Below are 20,962 nucleotides of genomic sequence, written 5' to 3' on the forward strand. Positions count from 1 at the left end.
ATAGAGATCAACAACAATGAACAACATTTCAGATACATGTAACGTGTCTGTCACAATGATAGCAGATCTTTACTAGGCTCGAGAACGGCTTATTCAAACCATTCATTATGCTACCGTCCCGTATTTTTCCACTTCTGGTGGTACGGGGTTTACCAGATTCTCAAACCTGATAACTATTGTGGTTCCCATATCTAAATATGCCCACCACAATTGTATTTTCCTTGTTTGCCAAATATAGGCTTATTTGCATAGGCACTACTGTAAATTTCATTTACCAAATTCGTGATTTAGGTAATAGCTCAGGCGACGAGAAGACATGATAAATCTAAATATCATTTAAAGAAATGCGACATTTATTATCGCTCGACTTTTTTATATCTACGAGACGCAATTAAAATACGCATCTCGTTGTTGTTGTAACAACATATACAAAGTGCAAATTAAGCACTAGCTCTTTAAAGCTCGTCGATGCATTTAATGGCGCATATAATGCACGCCGTAAAGCTAGCAGGAAATAATAAAGGGCGCAAAATATGCGACTCTCCTTATTGCTCCGCAATATTGTATACGGTGCATATATCTTCTCCTGAAAATTAAGCCGAACTATTTACCACAAAAATCAATGGTGAAACAAGGAAGAAAACATTCAAAATGTAATATATATACGGTTCTGACATAATACCGACAAATCTCCAGCTTCGTCTATTAGAGTCGACGAAATATTAATTTATCAAATTTGAAATATGAACACATTCTTTTCATTAAAAGAAATTGTCTCAATATCAATTGTGGTCATTTCACAGACCATAGATAGAGACTGGCTAACCGTGTAAAGCCGGTGTCCATTTTTCATCGCATTCCGACCTTTGGTGAACGACTTTGAGTTCCAGAGATTATTATAGCAAAGGAATATTAAAATTTTGCTATCCCGCAGGATGCAACAATTCCTCGCTCTGCCGATATTAAACCGTTAACACCACAAAATCATTGGTGTACCAACAAAGGTAATTTTACTCTCTACGCTATCCAAAAAGGACGCGGGAAAACCTTCTGTTGGTCGGCTAAAGAGGAAAATAGCAATAGTCACAGAACTCAAATATTTGGTTAAATTCGGTAATCGAATAACATCATAAATATGAGTCATTGCTAATACGTACCTATTTTGGATATATCTTCATATACCATACAATTTCCTGTGCTCCAAATAGCACATACAAAACATCATAAGATGTCTAACTTTCTCTTTAAGAAATCCTAATCGAAATAGAAAACAAAGTTAGACATAATGAAAATTATATACATAGAACTATTTAGAAATTGTCAAATTAAATATGCAAAGGTTAAAAAGAATTATCCTTTTCCGCAACGTCAGCTCCACGTCCATTACCGCAGAGCAAATTCGTGTTGTAAATTAGTTGTCAACATCAATACGTAAGTTGATGTACCGATATATTCATTAATCTATATCGGCTCACACCAATATTTACGGTTAGTAATAACACTGTCTCACACCAACCATAATAGTTGTTAGTGTATATACATAAATTAAGAAGAAGAAAGAAAGATGGGAGAAAAGACAGGACTGAGTTCCCTTTTTCATTTTTCTTACTTGAAATGTTCATGTGGGTACATATATATAGTTACAGTACTAGACAGAGATAGGTATTAGTTAAGGGATAATCATCCTATATAAGTGACACATCAACTTGTACGTGTCTTAACATGGTGACTTTGTGTGGGTCCCGCATGAGATGTGGAGGCTGGTGGATCAGCCACCTATCATAGATTATTCCTAACAAAAATCATATTATGTTTTTACTTTTCTATACAAATAGATATTACCTCCGTTCCAATTTAGATGATGTTTTAAAAGTTCTCATGCAGATTAAAAAATGGAAAGAGATACAAATTTTTTTATCTATACCCTTGAGAAAAGTCTTCAAACATTAATTACTATTAGTGTATTTAAAAATAAACTTATAATTCCAAGACAAATTGTGAGGGTATTGTTGGTATTTTTGTGAGAAAAACATGAAAATTATCAAGTAATGTGAAACAAAAAAATAACCCTAAACACTCATCTAAAGTGGAACGGAGGGAGTATATTGTATCTCTTTTCTGAAAACAACGAAAATATTATGTTGGGCTTCATTGAATACCCAGGAAAATAGATGCCGGAACAAAATTCCGCGAAAGATCAAAATAGCTGCCAGAATTACATGACCGACATCGCCGGAATCGTAAAATGAGGGCATCGTCATCTTGGTATCATTTGACTGAACCTCAGCCGTAAAAGTGTATCGTGGTGGTACTGCCGTCCAATCACGTCAAGTAGGGCCACCGTAATGTCCAGGCAGCACATGAAACATTCTTATATAGTTATATCTTGGGATATTTTGACTTTGGTGTCCATGCAATAATATGCCTTTGTATTTGGTGCTTAACTTTGTCCAATTTTGAGTTTGGTTCCCAGTCAACCGATTGATTTTGTTTGACCGTGTTGACCATTCATTTTATAATTAAAATTGTAAAATTCAAGGTCCTTCAAATAGTTTATGTTTTCGTCTACGTTCAACCATTCTTGGCCAACAAATGACTTTCCTGCATTCATCTAGTCATTTCACAATTTTAACCGTAAAGTGGATGTTGTTACCGGTTGTTGATCGGCTCATTTCGAAAAGATCATTAACAAAATCAATACCAGCAATGATAAACCCAACATGTTTTATTTAATTAAGCTCTTTGTAAATTCATAGAAAAAAATTATTTTTTTTAGCAGTGGCTATTCCAAATTCTGTTCTTGGAACGGAGTCTCCGCCAGGTAAATTTTTATTTGGAAGACCCTTTGAGTTCTGTCCACCGGACTCCACCCTTTGACTATTTTGCCTCTACTTTGCCGGCTTTTTGTCTGAGTTATGGCGGGTCCACTGGTTATTCCAAATTCTGGATCCTCCAAATGACTTCTATACCCTGTGATTTACCCAACTAACCAGCACCACCCAGTTTCAACACAAGGTTAAAAAAAGGAGGTAAAAAACAGTCGCAACAGGTGTGACTAAGGGTGCACACGGTACGGCTCGGCTCGATTATTATCGAGATCGAGTACCAGTACCTCCCTAGCCTCGGTTCCAAAATTTTGGACCGGTATCTATACCTTGTATCTCGATTTCGATACCATTCGGTACACGTACGGTACCAGGTACGGTTCTGGTATCAATCGGTACTTGTTCCACCCACAGTACTTGTTCCTCTCATTTTTTTCAAACAGCTCAACAGCCTCCTCACCACAACCATTCTGAGAATATCCTGATATCAGAGAATTCCACGAAACCACATCGGGTTTTTTGATTGAGGAAAATACATGTTTGGAATCAATGATTGCACCACATCTGGAATACATTGAAATCTGAGCATTCTGGACGTAAACATCGGAACTTTTGTAAATCAAAGCATGGATTTGCTTACCTTCACTTAAAGGAGAAAGAATATCAGTTGCTCTGGGAACATTTGCTAATGCAAAGAAGTCAATACGTATACATGCTTGCCTCATTCTAATGAACCAGTGGAGAACTTCATTACCATTCCCTAGACGAGAAAATCCAGCAATGACTGAATTCCAACTGATTTGATCATCAATCAAAATTGTTGGGGCTTATAGAAGTCCTCTGAGCTTTCACATTCTGAGTACATGGTCAACATAGTAGCCACCAAATATTTGTTCAACTCTAGACCTTCTCTAACTACCTTGCCATGAACTTACTTGCCACGATGCAAATACTCTAGACTAGAAAACGAACTCAGTAAACTATTGTAAGTTACCTCGTTCAGTAAGCGTACAAGTTAGCTTTGTTTAAGCTCACACACTACAATTGCCTTAAGGATATATACGTATTACATAGTCCCACTGATTAAATGACTATAGCTTAGCCTCATGTTTTGGTTTATTTTTATAATCTATTTGAAAGATGAATAAATGGTAGTTTTATTCGGTACATTCGGTCCGGGACGGTACGGGACTTGTACAGGACCTGTACCTGTACATGTACCTCCTCAACTTCGGTTCCTATTTTTTGGACCGGTACCTGTACTCCTTCCTCGGTTCGGTACACAAACAGGTACGGTTCCACCGGTTTCGAGCCGGTCCAGGAACTCGTCTCGGTTCGTGTGCACCCTTAGATGCGCCAACAATTCAAATCAATTTTTACGCATGCCAAAGCATCGTTATATCCAGAGCACCTGCCAATTGACACATGCCAACAATTTATTTAACCAAATTTTTTAACTTAGTCAAATTCTCATACTCTTTTTAAGCATCTTAAACAACTCAACAACTACTCAAAACTGATCACACATCCAGCTTTAAACATCTAATCAAACGTTAAAAGAAAATTAAGGAAAAAAAATACTCCGAAAATTTAAAAATTTAATGACGAGTCTGTCTAAGCCGATCCTGGAAAACGGTACACAAGACTCGTGTTTTTTTTGAAGCATGCATATATTATAAAACCAATTAAACTGTTATTACACGAGGGTATATGATTCTCCTAGAATCGCTTAATAAAATATGGTTAAGAAAACCCGGGTTCGCCCGGTCCCATATTGATGTTGAGTAATCTCCCGCTTGGCTACCGTCCACAGCATAGTTCGCTAGACCATCTGTTGTTTGGTTTCCTTCTCGGTAATTGTGTTGAATTGCACAACAAGGAATTTGGCGCATCCGGTATTTAATAGAATATATACCAAGGGGCTTCTATTGTAGTTTTAATGAAGTGGGTGAGACTTTCCGAATCTGCCTCAAATAACACTTTTGACCATCCTATTTCTGTGGCAGTTCTGGTTTCTAATACAGTTGCCCATGTTTCTGTTGTGAGTGCTGAGGTGGATCCTAAAGGTTGAGCAAGAACCATTATCGTTTGTGCATTCGAGTCCCTGCAGATGAAACCTGCTCCCGCCATACCCCGGTGACCTCTAACTGCTCCATCAGTGTTGATTTTGATCCAATCTGGCGCTGGGTGGCACCACCCTACTTGAATTGTTATGGTTGTCCTGGTTATGTTTGTATCAGATCGAAACGGCGGTTCTCCCGGGAGAACAGGAGGGGATATTGCTAGCGCACATTCAAATTCCTATTGTTGTGCCAAGGATCTTTCCAAAATGTCTGCGATCGTGGATGGTGCTTGATTGAAAACGAGTTCATTTCTTGTCGTCCAAAGTGACCAGAATAGAAAACAACATGCTGTGGTAGAAGATGTATTTCCTCGAGTTTCGAGTATTTGTGATATTGTTGTTTGGAGGGTTATGGTAATTGATTGGTTGTTACCTCGGCGTAGGTTTGCTGATATGCGGTTTGAAAGGCTGGTCCAAGTGGATATCGCTATTGGGCAGTGAATAAGCATGTGTTCATATGTTTCTGGTGCGGAGTTGCATCGGGGGCATAGGTTGGTATTGGAAAGGTTGATGTGATGTAGTTTAGATACGGTTGTTAAACCTTTATTTATAGCTTTCCACAAGAAAAGATGAATTTTTGGTGGACATGGTAAGGTCCATAAAAATTTGGTAGTTGGGAGGAGGTTTGGGTGTAAGAGGTTCTCTTGTTGGCTTAGACATCTATACCCGGATGCAGTGGTGTATTTTCCTGATTTAGTGTGGGGCCAGATTATTTTATCGGGGGTGTTGACATTAGGAAGGTGGATGTTTATAATATGTTTGATGGCATTAGGTGGGAGGTTGTTTAGCTGATTATGGCTCTAGTTATGGAAAAAGGGGTCAATTAACTCAGGTACATAATGTATTGAGGAGAATTGGGTGGGATCTAGGTTTTGAAAATGTGGTAGCTTGTACAGGGGTATCTAAACTATTTCCTATTTGGTGAAATAGATGTTGTTTTATGGACGGTACGAGTGACGCCATTTGTTTCCATTGCGGGCTGGCATTAGAAGGAATTGTGAACTCACCTTGGAATATCGGTTCATGTTTGAGGTACTTCTCATTGAAAAGGCCGGTGCAGATGGAATGTGTCTGGGCATGAATGTTCCAAGGTGTTCATTTGTTCTCTGGCATCTAAATTCCCTTTTTAGACCATTATTTCTATTAATTTCTGGGACACAAAACAGGCTACGCCTAGCCATTAGCTTTCACATGATGATAAAACCAGCAAACTATTAGGGGAAGCTTGTAGTATTAATACGCCCCCCCATCGCAGACGAAACTACATGTTAGGGCTTTAGGGGTTCGAAAGGACCCATGAAACAAAAGAAGATTTTTATTTTTTGCTCGGCAAAGAAGGAATAAATTAAAAGAATGAAATAATACAAAACCCACTAGCCAAAAAGGCTAGGAAGACAAACTGAAACCCCAAACAAAAAAAATAAAGAACAAAAAAAAACTCAAAAGTAAAACCATCCAGACATCCTACATTAGTGAGGATTTATAAAAAAAATTCGAGCATCCCACAATTACATTTGTTGTATTGATACCCTTAAAACAGTCCATACCTTTAGACCAGTTGAAGGCGTCTATTTTTATATCTCTAATAACCTCATGTAGCTTGAATTTTTTTCCATTAAAGGAAATAGCGTTACGAGCTTTCCACAGGCCCCATGGGATTGCCGCCGGCAGTCTTTTCCATAGTTGTTTCCCTTGAGCGGATAAAGGAGAATGTTTCCAACCAACTATAGCCTCCTTGATAGTGTGATGCATGGATCACCAACAAAATTAGTAATTAAGTAATTCCATACACTAATATCTGCAGTACATTGTAGAAGGAGATGGTCTTCATTTTCTTCAACCAGACCACAAAGATAACATAAATTTGATGAGTCTAGTGTACTATTTCTATGGTGCAAGTTACTCAAAGTTGGAAGCCTATTTAGACAGACTTGCCAGAGAAAGAACCCAACCCGATGTGGCCAAGCTCTAGACCACACCTTTGAACTTGGAAAGCGAATGATAGGAAAAGTACATTGAGAGTAGTTTTTATACGCCGTTTTAACTGAAAAGACACCCTTCTTATCACCAAGCCAAATCAGTTGATCCTCCGTGTCAGGGACGAGCACAATGGACTCCACCAACAGAATTGCAACATAAAGTTCCGTTATTTCTGTATCACACAAACGTCTTCTGTGGTTAAGACCCAAATTCCATCTAAAACCATCGACTTCAATTAAGAAAGCATCCATAATGGATATATTTTTGGAGATAGATAAGTTATAAAGAATCGGACAAAGAGCAGAAAGAGGTCCCTGTAAACACCACTTATCTTCCCAAAGTCTAACTCTATAGCCTTTACCTATCTTGAATTGACAGTGCTTAAAAAAATCTTCTGCAGTTGAAAAAATGTTCCTCCAAAGACTTACACCATGCTTCTCCTTAGGTTGTTTTGTTCTCCATCCAAGATCAGCAATATCATGTTTGTCTTTAACAACCCGAGACCATAGAGCTTCTGGTTCATTGCCAGGTCTCCACCACCACTTATGAAGAAGAGATTTATTCAAGTTTTTTAAGCTTCTAATGTCCAAACCTCCCACCTTTAAAGACTTACAAACATTTCTCCAACCTACCCAGTGATGCTTCTTAAAAGTAGTAGATTTATCCCATAAAAAATCTCTAATAACTTTTTCAATAGATTTTATCACTTTCGAAGGTGCCATGAAAAGAGATAGGTAGTAAATGGGGATACTTTGAAGAACACTTTTAATTAGAGTTAGCTTACCAGCACGAGAGAGAGTTTTACGCTTCCATGAAGCCAATCTTGCCTTGCAGATTTCCACAATCCTATCCCATTTGGACGCAGTATTTGATTTGTCTCCCAAAGGCATGCCGAGGTATTGAGTCGGGAAACAATCACAAGAACATCCCATAATTTCTGCCATCCCTTCAATATCCTGAACATTGCCAACACCAAACAAATTGCATTTAGAGAAATTTGTCTTGAGCCCTGAAATGCATTGATACCACAGCAAGATGTACTTCAGATTTCTGACTTGATCAACATTATCATCTAAAAAAACCAACGTATCATCAGCGAATTGAAGATGGCTGACTTTGACAGCATTAGTATACGAAGAAGATAAGAAACCCCCTAGCAAACTATCCGTTTCGGCTTTAAAAAACATCATTGTGAGCACTTCAGAAACAAAGAGAAAAATAAACGGATACAATGGGTCACCTTGGAGAAGGCCTTTTTCCAAAGTAAACTTTCCATACGCAGAACCATTAACAAGAACGAAAAGGGAGCTCTAGCAATACATCCATAGATCCACTTACGGCAAGTACTACCAAAACCCATTTTTTGTAGGACTTCCATAAGGAATGACCATTTATCATTGTCAAAGGCCTTTTCGAGATCGATTTTACACACCGACCCAGGGGTACCAAGTTTTAATCTAGATTCTAAACATTCATTAGCAACTAAAATATTGTCCAAAAATTTTCTACCCTTAACATAAGCAGACTGTTGACTAGAGACAAGTTTAGGAAGCATTACCTTGAGTCTTTCAACTAAAATCTTTGAAATGGCTTTATAAATGGTACTGGTCAAGCTGATGGGTCTCAAATCCTTGATCTCTTCAACCACTTGCTTCTTCAGAATAAGAGCTAAGAAGGTTGATTTTAAGCGCCAATCAGTTTTCCCTGAATTTTCAAAGTCTTTCACTACTTTCATAATATCAGTCTTCAAAAAAAACCAACATTTCACTATTATCCCGACTTGAAAGCCATCAGGACCAGGGGCCCAATTCTGCCCTAGAAGCTTGAGAGCCGATAAAACTTCATCTTCAAGAATATGTCTTTTCAGCGAGGCAACTTCATCGGCAGTAAGAGTTTTTGATGTGATTTGTAGATAGTGGTAAAAGTGGTTCGATTCTCAGACTTGCGAAGGATAAAATATATACTTAAATTCTAAAACTAAAATAGAAAACTCACTAATAATTATAGCAAACACTGATAAAGTTGATATCAATATTAAAAGACAACTGAGGCTAAGATTCCACTATTGTTTCAAGTTCAAAGTGATTTAATCCAATCTTTATATTTATGAAATTTTCTCATTCAATTTGATTCTAAAACATTGCAACAAATAGATTTTCAAAAGCAATAATTGTAAATATCAAGTATGAAGCATCAAAAGTCTATAAACTAAGCATACTTCATCAAAATATATCACAATCACTCAAGTAAAAATCATATTCAATTATATCTCAAGGCAAATAATCATAATCATAATTGCAATAAATAGATGAAATAGAATATACCACTTCTTGTTGGAAAAATAGCTTTCTCTATCGCCTCAACAATGGGGTTTAGCTCCTCATATTAATCACTTGCTCAAAATACATGTTTGTTGCTCAAAAGTTGATTGAATAGAGAAGAAGGTATGAAGCAGCGTGTTTGTAACAGATTTAATTGTTACAAAATGCACTGTTACAGTAAGCAGTGTTACAAAGAAACACTAACAGTAATAGTTGTTGGCAAATTGTTACAGTTTGAAAGAAAAGGTGACGGTTCTCTGTTCTTCTTCTTCCTCTCGACTGCAACTCGGCTATTCTTCTCTGTGAATTTTTCTTAACTCTGTTTTGTTTCTAAACTTCCCCAAAGTGTATGTCACCCTTCTATGACCTATCCGAACTCCTTTTATACTGCTCAGAAACCTAAAAATTTCGATAAAAATTCTCTCTTTCTTTTCGTGCAAGTCACGGAAATAATCTTCTTTGCCGACTTGTTTACGCGTTTCTGAGCTTTCCAAATCATCCCAAACTTTCTATTAGGTAAGTATCTATCTCCGCAAAGATTATCTCCGGTTTAATCTCCCTGAAACTTCAAAAATCAGGCCAACAGAGACCCGTGTGTAACTTCACCTCTGTTTTGCTCCAACTCGAGTTCTAGCCCAATTCAATCCATTCCAACTCTCATACCAAGTCTGTTATGCTAAATCACGTCCAACCCAACAAATTCCCGCGATTGAATCTCCTTAAAACAGCCTAGAAATCCAACCCTAACTCTGGTATGCAAACTGGTTTTTTTCCCGCCAATTTTTTCTTTTGAATTTTGAGAAGAAAGTGGTCTCCCCCTATCCAGAGTGGGGGTGAGAATAGTAGATGCCCTGCATGGATGCCCCTTAGTAATTAGGTTGCCCCTTATCCACGGTGAGAGTCCGAATAGCAAATGTCCTCCGGGGGTGCCCCACACAACTTTTCGAGCCGATTTTTCCAAAAAAATTTATTGGCTAAAAATAACTACACACACATAAAACATCGTAATAAGTACAAAAATGAGCACTATCAATTATAGAATCGAGACAAATTAGACACAAAAATGTGTCTATCAAATACCCCCAAACTTATTATTTGCTAGTCCTCGAGCAAAGATAAAATCCTAACTCACTGACGCAAGCATCGTCGATTGCATTTAGCGTATGCAATAAGTCTTTAAACCCCTAGGTGGCCCTAGTGGCCGAGTTATAGTCTCGGGAGGGCTTACTAGAGGTATACCCACAAAACCTTTATACTCCAGACCCTAGCTATCTACGCAGAACCTTGGAAAGCACTAAAGAATCTCCTTGGTTGGCGTACTTATTGACTACAGGAAGAAATACCCTGATGCGAAATTCCATTTGATGTATACGAGTTTGCACTCAAGCATACTAAAATTCATATAAAGTGATAGATCTCTACTCAGATAGTTGCACTATGGACATCAATATTCGGAGTCAAACCAATCACATGGATAGATTAAGAGATGGATATAGAAAAACGTAGATGGTTTTGATGTTTACTAAGTGAACGGAGTTTCCCATATCTGTCTGAAGGCCTCCGCCAAAATGGATCTATCCTAATGGATTGAGGTACTAGTCTGACTAATATCAACACACTGGCATATACTAGGGAACCAGTGGTCGATAACCTAACTCTAGGTCAACACAACTGGCATATACAAGGGTACCAGTGGTCGACTTTATTGAATTTATTCCTTTTGGTCAAATGGTCTGGTCTCAATTTCTTCCCCTTTTTTTTCATGGTATCTCAATCACTCTAATTCACCCTAGCATTGGTAACAACTTGAATCGTGAGCCCCACCTAATCACTTAGAGAAAGATAGTTTAAAAACAAAACAACATCAAAAAGAAGTGAAAAAGACTCAACGAGATATGGTGAAACTATCATGTTATTCCTAACAACTGAGCTCTGTGCTTTTATGAATAGATTCTTTAGATGTTTCCATCTAATCAGATTGGTTCCTCAACTCCTACAACCAAAATTCTTCCATCCACTTAGATTGGTTAGTGCAATCCTTAATAAGCATAAATTTATAGGCTCTGGAGTTTATTTATTGCAACTAAAAAGTTTATCCCATACCCCCAAACTTAAATGTAACATTGTTCTCAATGTTCTAAAGATAAAATTAAAAGCATGAACAAGGAGAAACTGTTACCATTTAAAGCAAAAGAGATAAGGAAAGATATTACCGTGTTGCATGAGATTGGGTTACCTCACAAGAAGTGCTAAGTTTAAAGTCTTCATCCAGACATCAAGTTTCATAGAATGGCTAGTTACGTTTCAAATCATATATCAGTAGTCGAAATAACTTTGGGTCATCAAAACCAAATAAAACTGCCACTAATATGAAACAACTGCACAGGATCAGAAAAAATAACATAAGGAGCAATACCTCATTGAAAGTTTCTTGCAAGACAACTGGATTTATTTTGGGCGCACATTTGGGCTTCATATGAGTGTCTTGAAAAACAGATTCATCCGAACAACGGGACTTTAATAACTGGATTTCCTCCTGGACAGTATCAGGAGGATCGGGTTGAGGAGTCTGAATAGACTCAAGTGATACCTCATATGCAGTAGGATCGAGTACCAAGTTAGGGACTTCTACTGGGGATAATTGACGATCACTATCCCCAAACTTAAAATTTTGGATGTCTCTAAATAGACTAGTCACAATATTCCTAACTTCTAGACCATCAGGTTCCTGAAAAAGGTCAATTGCTTTCTCTGAATTATAATGGGGTGGTTCATCCTCTAAATTCTTTTGAGGTATACTAGTTGTAGGACTTATATGTTTCATATCCTGTATGGTCAACCCTAGAGTTTCTTTATTGTCTTGAAGCACGATTTCTGGCCTGCTGTCCTGATCGGATGGTATAATCACAGGCAAAGTCTTAGATGGCCCTAAGAATGCAGATTTAGGGTCCAACTTAGGAGGCTCTTCTAAACAAGGGATTAAGGTAGACTCAAAAGCTAATGGTTCGAACCTAGATTTCCATTTATCAGAATCTAACATAGGAATAGAATCCAACATAGCATTCACTTGTTCAATGTTACTATCTTCGTCGAAATCCATGCTAAAGTTGGCTAGACAACTCTCTAATGGATCTTCTGATGCGATATTTGGTAATGACTCCTGAACTAAGGTTCCTATCATGTTCACCTCTTCAATGCACGTGTCATCTAGCTCAAAATGTAGCTCATTGACATTAAAAATATTTAACTCAATAGTCATATTACCAAAAGATAGATTCATAATACCATTTCGACAGTTTATGATCGCATTAGACGTAGCTAAAAATGGGCGACCTAAAATCACAGGTATCTGGTTCTCTGGGTCAGGGACAGGTTGGGTATCTAAGACCACGAAATCCACGGGATAAATAAACTTGTCGACCTCAATAAGAACATCTTTTATCATACCACGAGGAATCTTGACAGACCTATTAGCTAACTGCAATGTTATCTTGGTAGGTTTGAATTCACCGAGCCCTAGCTTTAAGTACACATGGTATGGGAGTAAGTTCACACTGGCTCCTAAGTCAAGTAAATATTTGTGTACCATGTGTTTTCCTATCGTACAAGCAATGGTAGGCGCACCTGGGTCTTTATATTTAGGAGTTGTGGGGTTATGAATGATCGAACTTACATGACTAGCTAAAAAGGCTTTTTTAGGGACACTAAGCTTTTGCTTTCGCGTACACATATCCTTAAGAAACTTGGCATAAGCTGGAAGTTGCCTAATTGCTTCTAGTAACGGAAGGTTTATGGTAACTTTCCTAAAACCCTCCATTATGTCATTAAAGTTGGATTCACTCTTTGTTGGTAATAATAGCTGTGGAAATGGAGCTCTAGGCATAAAATAGGGCCTCTCAGGAACCGAATTGACATCATCAGAAACTTTATCAGTCTCCTCAGCTATGGTTGGTCCTGAGGGGTGAACTACAGTATGCTCACTATCGGGCATGGTACCTGATTGTCTACTACTCTACCACTCATAAGGGTTCTAACAGCATTCAATTGATTCGATGGTTTTGCACATACTTCATGAACTCCTCTAGGATTGGGATTAGTCTGACTAGGGAACCTTCCGTTATCTCTCTCACTTAAGGTCTTAGCTATTTGGCCGACTTGAAGCTCTAACTTAGCAAGAGTCTGAGCATTAGTTTGAAAGTTCTGCTTGGTTTCCTGTTGAAAACTAACTTGGCTCTTTAATAACATGTGCTGGCTCTGTGCTAACATATCCTGGCTCTTTCTTAATATACTAAGAGATTCCTCTAAGCTCGTTATTCTATTCTCTGAAGAGTTCTGAAACTGACCTGAAGAGTTCTTATCTGAACTAAAACCTGGGGGAGCATTAGAATTACAAAACTGACCTTGACTCTGGCCTTTAGACCATGAAAGGTTCGGATGGTTTCTCCAACCAGGATTATAGGTTTCTGAATATGGGTCAAACTTATGACGGTTATCGAATCTAGTGTTATTATAGAGAGCATTGGCTTGCTCTTCATTATTCTAGCCTTCCCGAAAAGGCTATAATCTACCACTAGTGTGACCCACTTCTAAAGCTTCTAACCTTTTCGCTATAGCAGCAATTTTGTCATCTGATTCAAAGTTTCCTTCTACTCTATTAAATTTTCCTCTGCCTAGAAGAATTGTTTTCTGGGGTCCCCTATTACTTTCCCATTTTTGGGTCTTTCGGCGATTTCATGCAAATATGTCATTGCATCATCAACTGTTTGGTTTTCAAACCCACCTGCACACATATATTCTACTGTGGTTGTAGTGGGATAATCTAAACTCTCATAAAGGATCTGAACTAACCTAACCTTTTCTAAACCATGATGAGGACATTGGGCTAATAGATCATTGAACCTTTCCAAATACCTATACAAGGATTCTCCCTTCTGTTGAGAAAATGTGCAGATTTGCGTCCTAATAGACGATGTTTTGTGCCTAGGGAAAAACTTGTTCAAAAAGGCAGATGTAAGTTGTTCATACGTTTCAATTGATCCGGAAGCCAAACTATATAGCCACGATTTGGCTTTATCTTTCAAGGAAAAGGGGAATAACCTGAGTTTCAAAGCATCATCATCAAGGTTTCTAATTTTTAGGGTACTACAAATTTCCTCAAAGTCCCTAACATGGAAATAGGGGTTTTCATTTTCTTTCCCTAAAAATATTGGGAGCAACTGTAAGGTTCCAGGCTTAAGTTCATAATTCGCTTCAGTTTCAGATAACCTGATACACGAGGGACGAGTAGTCCTAGTAGGGTTCAACAAAGCTTTCAAAGTTGCCATTTCTGGCACTTTTGGAATATCAGGGATTTTCTCCTCAAACGGACGTTCAAAAACTAAATCTTCAAGAATCGGGATTTCTAAATTGAGGTAATCGAGACGCTTAGAACTATTAAGTTTCTCTTTAACAAATCTACCTAGGGCGTATCTTTTATGTTCAGGCATGCAAAAGAATAAGGTGGGTAATTCTATGCAATTACAAAACAAGGCTGACTCAACCAAATCAAACCTATTGATTTCTAGCAAACAAAAAGCATGATGGCTCCACTTAGATTGTTTCTAGACCAGCTTTTATTCTTTCGAAAAGGAACTCGTTACAATCTGAGCAAACCCCTCTGGAATCAATCCGAGTCAAAGTAGGTTGAATCGAGGCGAGGGAAGCTCAGCGGAGCTTTGATACCCAAGGCCTCACCGGTTACAAGGCGGTGCAGTCACGCATTCAACTCACAGAAACCTTCAAGAACTTCGAAGTATGCTCAAAAGAGTAACCAATATTTTTCGAACGACTTTCCTTTTAAGCTCGTTACCCTATAGGTCTCGTTCTAGTCAAAATTTTAGGCTTAGGTTTGCGTTTGGTTTCGTTTTCCTAAGGCTAGCAACAAAAGAACGGTGATGAAATCCGAACCCTTATCTTGTATGGCCAGTTCTTTCCCTTTACTAGGAAATTAAAGCAGCCGTTTTCAAGTCCTCAGCATATATGCAAATGAAGGAATACAGTAAACCCGCTGACAGGGGATTCGCAGGGGTTTCGAAAAACTTACCTCCCCTACCAGGCGGGCGAAGAACCGCTGAAGTCGACTCGGGCCACGACTCCTATGTCATGTACGAACCCGAGGGGCCGAGGTGATATCGTAATCACCGTCCTTCCCTGCACACAGTTTGTATTTAAACTAACCCTTCCTTAGGGTTTAAAAATAATAATGTCAAAAGTTTAATTTCCAAGTGTCCAAAAAGAAAAGAAAAAATTACAAAAATAACAAACCCTAATACAGTTCTCTCTTTTTTTCTTTTTTTTTAATAATAAAGAAAAATAACTAAAAATAAATTTTCTTCTTTTCCGTTCTTTTCGCTTTAATCTTTCGCTCCAAGACTTTATGCTTTAAGATCCAATCTTTACGAAATCACCAAACTCCTTGGCTCAATTCTCTTCATGATCCAAAACCTGTAGACAAAAGATAAATACCCAAAAACGTAAAAAAGAAAAAAAATAATAAAAACCTAAAAACTAAAAGAAAAATAAGTCTAAAACCCTAAAAGCAAATCCGCGTCGGCGGCGCCAAAAATTGATGTGATTAGTAGATAGTGGTAAAAGCGGTTCGATTCTCAGACTTGCGAAGGATAAAATATAGACTTAAATTCTAAAACTAAAATAGAAAACTCACTAATAATTATAGCAAACACTGAGAAAGTTGATATCAATATTAAAAGACAACTGAGGCTAAGATTCCACTATTTTTTCAAGTTCAAAGTGATTTAATCCAATCTTTATATTTATGCAATTTTCTCATTCAATTTGATTCTAAAACATTGCAACAAATAGATTTTCAAAAGCAATAATTGTAAATATCAAGTATGAAGCATCAAAAGTCTATAAACTAAGCATACTTCATCAAAATAGATCACAATCACTCAAGTAAAAATCATATTCAATTATAGCTCAAGGCAAATAATCATAATCATAATTGCAATAAATAGATGAAATAGAATATACCACTTCTTGTTGGAAAAATAGCTTCCTCTATCGCCTCAGCAATGGGGTTTAGCTCCTCATATTAATCACTAGCTCAAAATACATGTTTGTTGCTCAAAAGTTGATTGAATAGAGAAGAAGGTATGAAGCAGCGTGTTTGTAACAGATTTAATTGTTACAAAACACACTGTTACAGTAAGCAGTGTTACAAAGAAATACTAACAGTAATAGTTGTTGGCAAATTGTTACAGTTTGAAAGAAAAGGTGACGGTTCTCTGTTCTTCTTCTTCCTCTCGACTGCAACTCGGCTATTCTTCTCTGTGAATTTTTCTTAGCTCTGTTCTGTTTCTAAACTTCCCCAAAGTGTGCGTCACCCTTCTATTACCTATCCGAACTCCTTTTATACTGCTCAGAAACCTAAAAATTCTGATAAAAATTCTCTCTTTCTTTTCGTGCAAGTCACGGAAATAATCTTATCTGCCGACTTGTTTACGCGTTTCTGAGCTTTCCAAATCATCCCAAACTCTCTATTAGGTAAGTATCTATCTCCGGAAAGATTATCTCTGATTTAATCTCCCTGAAACTTCAAAAATCAGGCCAACAGAGACCCATGTGTAACTTCACCTCTGTTTTGCTCCAACTCGAGTTCTAGCCCAATTCAATCCATTCCAGCACTCATACCAAGCCTGTTATGCTAAATCACGTCCAGCCCAACAAATTCCCGCGATTGAATCTCCCTAAAACAGCCTAGAAATCCAACCCTAACTCTGGTATGCAAACTGTTTTTTTTCCCGCAAATTTTTCTTTTGAATTTTGAGAAGAAAGTGGTCTCCCCCTATCCAGAGTGGGGGTGCGAATAGTAGATGCCCTGCAGGGATTCCCATTAGTAATTAGGTTGCCCCTTATCCATGGTGAGAGTCTGAATAGCAAATTTCCTCCGGGGGTGCCCCGCACAACTTTTCGAGCCTATTTTTCCATAAATGTTTATTGGCCAAAAATACCTACACACACATAAAACACCGTAATAAGTACAAAAATGAGCACTATCAATTATAAAATCGAGACAAATTAGACACAAAAATGTGTCTATCAGTTTTGAAGTTCATATCTCCCACAAAAACATTAGAAGTATCCGACAGTTTGAATCTTGAGCTGAAGTGATCTAGAATATTGTTCTTAATTTGAACTTTATCTTCAACCACTACAGAATCTATTCTAAGGGAACTAAAAGTGTTTCTTCTTATTCTTACCTTCGCTATTCTATGATAATAATTTGTTTTTCTATCACCCTCCTCATTCCACTGAATTCTAGATTTGTCCCTCCAAAATTGTTCTTTCATATCATCTAGATTCTCACTTTCAAGCATGAGGTTATCATGAGTAATTACATCATTTTCAGAAATATCATCTTCATCTATTTTCTGATCCAACCACTGAATAAGGAGATAATTCTGCTCACACTTATGATTAATCTTTCCAATAACATTTCTATTCAAGTCTCTTATCTTACCTTTAAGAGCTTGTAATTTCTTTGCTAATTCATAACCCGAAGATGCAATATAAATATTATCCAAAGAGTTCCACCACTGTTCGAGAAGTTCAATGAAACCTGGTTCTAACAACCACATACTTTCACATCTCCAAGGAGGAGCTCCCCAATAATCCAAGTCATAAGACAGTAGAATTAGATTTATGGTCAGAAGAAGGCCTACCTAAAGCTTTCACATTTATGCCTGGAAAATGATTATCCAAATCCGCCGTAACTACAAATCTATCAATTTTACTTCTGGATAGGAGAGAGCCTTTTTTAATTACAAATCTATCAATTTATGTCTTCTATAAAAGAAGACATATATACGAGGTATTTTTGAGTGGTTATTAAAAGGAAGATAGATTTGTGAAAACAATTTTGAGAAGTATTTGACGATTTCCAAAAGCTATGACTTTTTAAATATTTGACGATTGTCCAAGTCAAAACTAAACTCAGTCCATGAGATGGGATTCTCATGAGTCATGATATCATGTCGATTGAATAGTGTGCAAACGCCATCTATTAAAATTTCTTGAATATATATATATATATATATATATGTATATGTATATGTTTCTTTTTTAAATATTTTTTTCCTTCAAATTTCTAGAAAATCATTTAAACATGGACAAGGTCACAAGGGCAGGAAATAGGACATTTCTTGCAACCAAAGTTGTGGTGAAATGGAGAGACTTTTACTTTAAATCTCCTTGGATCTTGTTTGTAATTTTGTAACACTGGCTCATTCAAGTGATGACATTCCATATTCCCTGATGTTTCACTCCTTGTACCCATCTTTTTATCAATGAATCTTTCTCATGGTTCATGAAAAATAAATAAAATAAAATGGGTTCATCTTCGTTATATCAAAAGAATACTTGCAGATACATATTTTCTGGGTGAAAAGCATATTCACACATTACAAGCATATATTTGTACGAAAAATAGTGTCTAAAGTATGAGATAGTGTGAATATAGAAATGTGAGGGAATCCCCCTTCGTGAATCAAATCCAACTATATACTTATTGAATAGTTTAACCCGTAGATTTGAGACCATGAAAGATCCAGCAGTCACATACAGCAAAGATACAAGCTAGACCTAGGCTATATATTACAGCCTTGAGGGGAAGTTAGCCTTTTCCCAGAATAACATAGACAAAATTAATCGGTGTACAATTCTGCCGGTTGATCTCGTGCATTACGTTTCATAGAGACGGCCCTGATTAGTTGATACCAATAGGACATGCAACATTAGGTAAACTAGTGGCAGCAAGCAATCCAATACTTTTTTTTTATCGATCAAATAGAATGGATTAAGGTGCACACAAGCCGTGTTCAAGCGGATACAAATAAAGTTGAGTACAAACCCCAAAGGAAAACAAATAGCACAAATTCTAAGTACACAAGGAAGATTAGCCGATGAAAACCCACCTTGACTGTGACGGCCCGGAAAATTTTTCGCTTCCAGTCGGCCGTGGAGTTCGGTCAACCGAAAAGTTCCAAATCCTCCGAGCTTCCATTTGGGGTGGTAAGCGAACTTGTCGGAGGATTTGGAACTTGCCGGTTGACCGAACTCCACGGCCTACTGAAAGAGAAAAAATTCCGGCCGTCACATTGATGTGCCTGAAATTTAAAAGCAACTTGCGAAGAAAAACAAAAACATCACCCAATATCAAGTAGAAGACTCGTCAACCTCCCCTATGGTTAAATAATCACGATTATTCGCTAGATTGTTAAACATGTCTTGACGATGTACCTCCACAGGGGGAAAGTCTAAACCCCATTGAGAACCAAATTCCACAAGTTTAGTTGTCGATATCTTTTTAGGAGCTTTAGGTTTTTGGGAATTTTTCTTTTTTGTACTTAAAGTCCCAGATGGAAACATACCTGTCACTTTTGCGTTTGACTCAACTTTCTTGCTTTTTAATAGAATTGGTTCGGACAGAGTCGACTTTGATATGCTTATTTCTGTATCTTCCAAACCTAATTGAGAGGTTGCCTCCTCTTCTTCTTAGAAAGCATGAAATTTATTGTGGTTTTCAAAGCCAGGGGGAACAGACGGATCAGAAGATGATGAGCTTATCCCTTCCATAACCGGTTGAGGATTTAAATCCATCTTAATACCTTCTTGAATCTCCTCAACTGAAAGAGTTTCTTGGTTTTTCCTAGATCTCTTTTTTTTTCCTTCAAATTCTGAACAGGAGCACTAGTAACCTCAATGTATTTAGCCATCTTAGAGCTTCATTTATCATACACACACTCTACACTAGCCGATTATGTTTCCTCCTTTTCACTTGTTTCCTTACACTCATTCACAATATCACCTTCCGCGTCCATCCCTTGAGTCCATACCATCTTCCCAAAATCTTCCTTATCACCATTATCCACTGTAGGGATCCATACTTTCTTAAGAACCTTGTTTGCAGAGCCCCTGTTACATTTAGCACCTGAATGCCCAAAAGAAGAGCAAGATAGGCATCTTGTAGGCTTCCAAGGATAATCTACTAAGACATTAAACTCTTTACCTTCAAAGGAGATTGGAATGGAGTCCGCAAGATCACTATTTGCTTCAATTTCCACACATACCCTAGCATAGCTCATTCTTGTTCTAGCTAGAGTATGTTTATCAGTAAGCAAGGGAGTTCCACAAGACTAGTAATCATACTAATTCCCTTAGCATTCCATAAATGAATTGGAATGTTCCTCATCTTCAACCAAATTGGTATTATTTTCATTTCTTGAATATCTTGTTCAATAAAGAGTTGCCATGGACGAATTAAAAATAATTTACTTGACACAAATAGATAACCCAATTCCATGGCAGAAGTCCTATCTTCCTCCAAATCAAACTCAAAAATAAACACCGATTCTTCATGTAGAGTCATATGAAAATTCCCTTTAAGATTCAATGCCTTCTCTATTGCTTTTTTAACTACAATGAAATCTAATCTACGACCAACAAAACACCCAACAAGAAAATTTTTGCACACCTTAAGTTCATCTTCAATATCTGCAGAGGAGATAAAAAAAGTTTTACCATTGGTTGTCTGGGGCTTGAGGATCGGAAATTTTGAATAATCCTCATTGTAACCCTTGTCTTTCAAGAAAAATGATCTCCATTTGTTACCCCTATGGTTTTCAGAAGAAACCCCATGAAAAACCCCGGCAGCT

General features: G+C 37.5%; 1 protein-coding gene and 1 pseudogene across 1 annotated transcript; one reads left to right on the forward strand and one right to left on the reverse strand.

Moving 5' to 3' along the window:
• Window positions 1–6,671: 6,671 nt before the first annotated feature.
• On the reverse strand, window positions 6,672–20,023 carry LOC113273346. Its single transcript, XM_026523081.1, has 4 exons — window positions 19,916–20,023; window positions 17,510–17,845; window positions 8,360–8,671; window positions 6,672–8,237 (listed from the first exon to the last, which is right to left on the reverse strand). The coding sequence occupies exons 1-4, from the start codon at window positions 20,021–20,023 to the stop codon at window positions 6,672–6,674; spliced, it is 2,322 nt and encodes a 773-aa protein (XP_026378866.1).
• On the forward strand, window positions 14,109–14,208 carry LOC113276819 (annotated as a pseudogene).
• Window positions 20,024–20,962: the final 939 nt, after the last annotated feature.

Source organism: Papaver somniferum, chromosome 4 (assembly GCF_003573695.1).
Source record: "Papaver somniferum cultivar HN1 chromosome 4, ASM357369v1, whole genome shotgun sequence".
NCBI classification, from domain to species: Eukaryota; Viridiplantae; Streptophyta; class Magnoliopsida; order Ranunculales; family Papaveraceae; genus Papaver; species Papaver somniferum.

What these genes read in the sequence shown, in the direction of transcription:
- LOC113273346 (XM_026523081.1), bottom strand. Translation starts at nt 20,023, where the DNA reads ATGGCTAAATACATTGAGGTTACTAGTGCTCCTGTTCAGAATTTGAAG. An exon ending in AGTTGAGGAGATTCAAGAAG is followed by an intron (nt 17,846 to 19,915) that starts GTATTAAGATGG and finishes CTTCTCGAACAG; the next exon opens with TGGTGGAACTCTTTGGATAA. An exon ending in ATTATCATAGAATAGCGAAG is followed by an intron (nt 8,672 to 17,509) that starts GTAAGAATAAGA and finishes TTTTTTTTGAAG; the next exon opens with ACTGATATTATGAAAGTAGT.